Raw genomic sequence first — 6,538 nt, forward strand, 5'->3', positions numbered from 1 at the left:
TGTGTTATTATCAAAATAAAAATAACAAAATTTTTACCTAACTTAATTTAATTTTAGTTCAATGTTTTTGATACACTCGTTTGTTTACAATATTTTGTTTCTTTCTTGTCTACACAACTCTTATTACCATCTATTTCTACAAAAAAATGGAATATTTTAAGAATTTGGAAGCAAGATGCAAACGAAAACTAACGGAATGGAACGAGTCGAATTACTTATTAGTAGATATACTTTGATTGGGACTTGTTAGATATAAAGACATTATAATATGATCATTTGCATCCGTTGCAACCTTTTTTGTAGTTGGCTGCCTTGTTGAAGTGTTTTGCTGTTGGTACATATGTATGTATGCATATCACACATAGTTAATTTTAATTTGAATGAGTTTTTGAATAAAATTGTGGAACTGTTTTTACTGTAAAATATTGAATGAAAAAATTTTTTAAGATGACTGAGGAATCAATTACTACTCGATTACATAGATTAAATGATTTGATTATTGGAAAACCTACCACGAGTAGCATTTTTCATTCGGCCCTATCCAGAGAATGTTTATTAGACGCTCTTTTTATACTGTATAATGAGTGTAGCAAGGATAATGTGAAAAAGCGGCATAAAAACATTTCTGAATTCGTAGCTAAATGTTCGATTTTCTGAATAACATTTGAATATTGGTATTTTGAAAGCTAATTAATGTTTTTCAGATGGTAGTGTGATGAACGAAGTAAAAGCCTTAAGAATAAATACTGGAGATTTTAACGAAAGTGCATTGATAGGCGAAGGGTATTTTGGTTCGGTTTATCTAGTGTCTGAAAAAACCACTGGAAACTTATACGCAATGAAAAAAATTAAGAAAAGCATAAATTCTTTGCAAGTAAGAGAAGAGCGGGAGATAATGTCAAGAAGATGTTCAAAATGGATTACCAAATTGCAATACTCTTTTCAGGTGAGTGGGGTAAAATATTTTGAGTGGTGTAATTGATTGAAGAGTGCTTTCCGAAGTAATTTAATATACATACCTATGTAGGACTCAGATTTTTTATACTTGATAATGGAATATATGCCTGGAGGAGATTTAATGAGCTTAATGATTAAAACAGGCCGATTCGAAGAGGATTCAGTAAAGTTTTATTTGGCTGAAATAATAGTGGCACTGAATGAATTACACCTTATTGGGTTCGTTCATAGAGATGTAAAACCAGAAAATATCCTTATTGACCGTTTTGGTCATATAAAATTGGCTGATTTTGGAAATGCAACTGCCGTTAGTAAAAATGGAAGTGTAATTAGTTTGTCTCCGGTTGGAACACCATTTTATATTGCACCCGAGCTTCTGCGAGCTATAACCTTAACTTCGAAATCTGTGCATGACGTAAGTACAATCTCTTATGGAAGCAATCTTTTTATTTGTTGAATTTCAGGTTACATGCGATTTTTGGTCAGTGGGTGTAATTGGTTACGAAATGTTTTATGAAACAACACCTTTTTATGATGAAAATATTCATGAAACTTATTCGAAAATTCTTAAATACTGCGAAGAAAGCACCGAAAATGAAAAAATTACTTTTCCGTTTAATGTAAAAATTACTGATGATTTTAAAAGTTTAATAGAAAATTTAATAAATAAACCATCGAAACGCTTAACTTTTTCAAAAATCAAAAATCACCAATTTTTCAAAAATACGAATTGGAATTCATTGCATGAGCAAATTCCTCCATATATTCCATTCCTTAAAGGTGAAGATGATGTATCAAATTTTGATTGCGCTAGAAAAATACAGAGGAAGCAAAGTAAGCATATAACACAAAATATTTATTCTAAAGATTTTTGTGGTAAAGACCTCCCATTTTTGGGATATGGCTTTATACATGAAGAAAAATTTGCAACAGTTAATATAAATGAAGTAAGTAATGAATTGCAAATAGTTCAATTAAATAATAAAATTAAGGAATTGGAATTGATCAAGAATAATCAAGTGGAAGAAATCACACATTTATACAATAAATTATTGATCGCTGAAAAAAGAGGTGCACAGTCTGATTTGACAGAAAAAATTTTACATGAAGCTAAAGATGAAATTATAAGAATGAAGGAAATGTTAAAAGCGAAAACTTTCGAATTAGCTAAATCGAAAACAGAAATTAAAACGTTACAAAACTCATTAAAAATTGAGGAAGAACATCGATTGAAAAACGATAATTCAGTTTCTGAGGTAAGACAATGCTGCGTACTGCCCAAAAATTTATTAAATAGGTGTCTATTCAACAGGTTTTAAACTCCACTTTCAAGAAATGGGAAAAAGCAAAAACTATTAGTGACCAAAACTATGAAAAGCAGATATCAGAAAAGAAAACTGAAATCACAAAATTGAATCAAAAATTGACGTGTTATCAAAACGATCTTACAAGCAAGATTGAAGAGGTAAAAGAATTGCATGACGAAATAAATACTTACAAGAAGCGTCTTCAAAACGAAAAAGATAAATTTTTTGTGGATAAAAGGGAGTTTGATAAAATAAAGTTAAAAATGGAAGAAATATATGATGCTAAATTGAATGAATTAAAAACAAAATGGGAAAATGAAAAAGATTCAAACAATGTGTTAAAAAATGAACTGTATGAGGTAAAATGCAAAGGTGATGAATATTTAAAATTATATGAAAACAATTTACAAGCGAATCTGATAGTAGAAAAGAAGTTAAGTGAAATCCAAGAAAAGTTAAAGGAAGAGATTGACCTCAATAACGCACTTTCTACAGAGAATATAAAAATTAAACAAGAAAAAACAGAAATGGACAAAGCCTATGAAAGTCTGTTCGAAGAACATGAAAAACTTAAGCAAGAAAACCGTCTCAGAGAAGTTAGTAAATATTTAAATATTGAAAGTGGTAACTCTTCTAAATATCAAAGTGTATCTGGAAGTTTGACGGAGTTGCATCAGGTGGAGACACAGCAACTGAGGAATGATTTAGCAATAGCGAAAGAGGAGGAAAATATGCAACGTTGTAAGGCTGAGCAGTTAGAGAAAATCGTGGAAAAATTGGAATGTATTCTAAGTGAAATAAATGAAAGACCGAAACTATCCAATAGCTTACTGGAAAAACAAAATGAAAAATTAGAAGATAGGTTAGCTTTGATACGCGAGCAAGTAATAATAGAAAGGCAATCTGCGAAAACAGCAAACTTGTCTTTATGGAAGATTGAGAAACAACTAGAAGAATCAAATGGCGAGAAAAAAATACTACGTCGACGTTTAGAATTATGTGAAACCAAAGCTGAAAGGGCTCAATATCAAAAACGCGAAATAGAAATGCACGTAAAAGAGCTCGAAAATGTTATTAATCAAAAAGAAGCACGAATTGAAGGTATCATTAATTTTCTTTTCATATAACGTACTTTTCATATAACAAAAAAATTAAATTTTGATTGTAGAATTAAAAAAAAAAGTAGATAACATGGATTCTATTTTACAAGAAGAACATCAAAGTTTCATTAATGCTGAAAAAGAATGTAAAAAATTGAAACATGAAATTTTGGAACAAAACCAAAAGACCAAAGGTGTAAATGAAAAAATTAAAAATTTAGAACAAAAAATTTTGCAATTGTATTCAAAAAACGATTCTTTCATTGTGGAAAATAGAGATCTAAGGCAAGAGCTTAATAAAGAAAGAGATCGCGGTGCTTCTTTTTCAGAGCAGGCAAGTAAACTTGAAATAAAGTTAAAGTTTTTCGAGGAGAGTTATAAGTCTTTAAAAATCGCTTGCTCAATAACTGATCAACAATTGACTGATGTCGAGGAGCTTTTAAATGGGGAAATCGAAAAAAATAAAACAAATCAAGAAAAAATTCAAAATTTGCTTCAAAATAGTCAGGAAAAAGCGAAGTTAATATCACAATTAAAAAATGACCTTGATATAGAAACTTCCAAGAAATTGGAAGGTGAAAAAAGTATAAAAAGTTTGCAATTACAATGTGGGGAACTGAAAACCAATATAGAAAATTTAAAAAAGCAATTAATTTCACAAAACAAAGAACTAATTAACATCACTAATAATTTACATTCTACTCAAGAGAATTTAGAAATAACAGCGCTAGAGTCCAATAATATTCGAACAATAAATAAAAATTTTGAGATGGAAATTAAAACTTTTAAAGAAGAGAACTCGAAAATTCTTACAAACTTTTTTCTAATGAAAGAATCAAATAATAAACTTACTCAAGAGCTAAAATTGGCCGATCTAACAATATGCAGATTCAAAGAAGAAAATCAGCAATTGCATAATTTATTACAGGAACAAAAAAAATTAAGTGCGCATAAAGATATTAAATTTGAAGCTACTTTAAAACAATATAAAAAATTGATTGATTACCTGCAACTTAAGCTTGAAAATTTTTCTCAAAAAAAAAAAAAATGTTTAACTGACAGATTTTTTGGCACTACAGCTGTAATTGATAAAAAAGGAAATTTAAGTTCAAATAATGTGGAATCATCGACTTCATTCAATTCTTTGCATGAAGAGTTTAATAGGGAAAAACAAAAAAATATAACTTTTCAAAAGCAGATAAGAACGCATAAAAACAACAGCGAGCCATTTGATTTTGAAAAATGTAATAAAAAAACGCTTGTTCAAGATATTGCTTCGTTTTGTAATTTTGAAAATTTGAATGAAAATGCTGACAAAATTAGAAATTCAACTGCAAGTGATAGTACTGAATCATTTCAGATAAATCACAAATTTAAATTGGATTTAAATGAGAATGAAAATTGTGCAAATTGTATTGCATGTTCGTCTCCCATATTGTGTGGAATGCCTTATTGGATTTGCAGTGAATGTAAATTTACCGTACACAAAAAATGTCGGAGTACTGCAATTACATACTGTAATTCAGACAAAAACGAAAGTATTGACCTAATTAATGAAAAAACAATTACTTTTCAAAACTTTGAGAAAGCTGCAGAAAATGCAAATGATTCCTTTTTGCAGCAAGAAAATTGTTATAATGGTGATACTATAATAAGTGGCGAAAATTCTAATTCACTTCTTGAAATAAACTGCACTTATGATTTGACGCCGGATCATATTTTATTAGGTTTGTAGTAAATATTCAAATAAAATATATCTTTTAGAGTTTATAAAATTTTTAGGTGCAGAAAACGGATTATTTGTTTATTACACTTCTTCCAATTTTCTACTAAAAATATTAGGCATTGATAACGTTCAGTCGTTTTCTGTATCACATATTTTAGGCCTAATTCTGTTCGCAGCAAACAATGGAAACGAGGTACTGCAATGCAATTTAATGAAATTACAAAATTATGTTCATTCAAAAAATCCCAAGTTTGAACCAGAAATAAAAACAATTGATGTCGCTAGTTGTATTGAAAATCGCGACAAATTTCATTTGACAGCTATTTCGGACATACATAACAATGAATATGCAGTTATTGCTGGTTCTTATCAAGTGATCATGATGAAATTTGACTTCAACTCGCAATCCTATAAAGTTTGGGAATGCTTCAAAATTTCAACTAAAGCAACAGCAATTTTGTTTATGCATAATTCCGTAATTATCAGTGCCAACAGGTTCTTGAAAATAGATTTAAAAACCTGTGATATGGAAGAATTTATAAACTTTACCAGTTATAATTCGAATCATTTGCAAAATTATCAGTCAATGAATATTTTTAAAATAAACTCAGACGAGTATTTAACATGTTTTACTGAATGCGGAATTTTCGTTGACAAGTGTGGTCGTAGATCGCGGTCTTGTGAAATAACATGGGAACATATACCAACAAATTTTTTATATCAAGCACCATTTTTGTATATATCCCACATTCAATTTATTCAAATAATTCACTTGCATCAATCATATCACAAAACTGAAAATTGTGAAGAGGAAAATATCAGTTTAAATATAAAGCGGGTTTATCTCAACTTATATATGCCAATTCTATTGGGACCTAGTGGACATGCCAGTTGCTATTCTTCAGCGCGTGATAGAAAAAACGAGAAACTGGAGCTTGTTCTTTTAAATGGATTCAAAGGAATGCAATATTTTTCTTCAGCTGTAAGAGAATGTCAGTAACATTTTAAATAGATTCAAGCCATAATTCTTATTTATTAAAACTAATGTTTTTTAATAATGTTTAAATAAAATTGAAGCTTTAAAACGAGGTGGCTTTTTCAAAAATTCCCGTTACTTCAATAATGCTCTCACGACGTAAATTTTACAATGTATCAATTTCCAAAAAGTTTAGTAAAAAGCTCTTGACATTGTACACTTTTTCTAAATGCGTTTTATACGTAGTGGAGACGCTTTTCGAGCACGCTTTTCTTATACGTTTTTTTCTCTAAAATGCAGCATAAAAATGCTATGTTTTTAAAGATGTAACGTTTTATAAAAATTAACATCTGAACAGAACTTTAAATTGAAATTTTCAAATAAACGTCAAAGTTGTATTGATATGGTAAAATTGTATTCCAAAATGTAAGAAAAGCTTTAGTAGTTTTTTTTACAATGTGAAGGTATTGAA

At 29.2% G+C, this 6,538-nt stretch overlaps 1 protein-coding gene across 2 annotated transcripts; it reads left to right on the top strand.

Annotated features, from left to right (window-relative positions):
- Positions 1 to 362: 362 nt before the first annotated feature.
- LOC129611516 (citron rho-interacting kinase) lies at positions 363 to 6,178 on the top strand. Of its 2 annotated transcripts, XM_055524699.1 has the most exons (8): positions 363 to 643; positions 705 to 946; positions 1,028 to 1,372; positions 1,422 to 2,213; positions 2,270 to 3,365; positions 3,433 to 5,091; positions 5,147 to 5,283; positions 5,341 to 6,178. In XM_055524699.1, exons 1-8 carry the CDS (start codon positions 430 to 432, stop codon positions 6,088 to 6,090), a joined length of 5,235 nt encoding a protein of 1,744 aa, XP_055380674.1. In that variant the 5' UTR covers positions 363 to 429; the 3' UTR covers positions 6,091 to 6,178. The 2 variants fall into 2 exon arrangements, with proteins under 2 accessions (XP_055380674.1, XP_055380673.1); XM_055524698.1 differs by having other exon boundaries at positions 5,147 to 6,178.
- Positions 6,179 to 6,538: the final 360 nt, after the last annotated feature.

This window comes from Condylostylus longicornis, unplaced genomic scaffold (assembly GCF_029603195.1).
Source record: "Condylostylus longicornis isolate FDR11 unplaced genomic scaffold, ASM2960319v2 ptg000051l, whole genome shotgun sequence".
NCBI lineage: Eukaryota > Metazoa > Arthropoda > Insecta > Diptera > Dolichopodidae > Condylostylus > Condylostylus longicornis.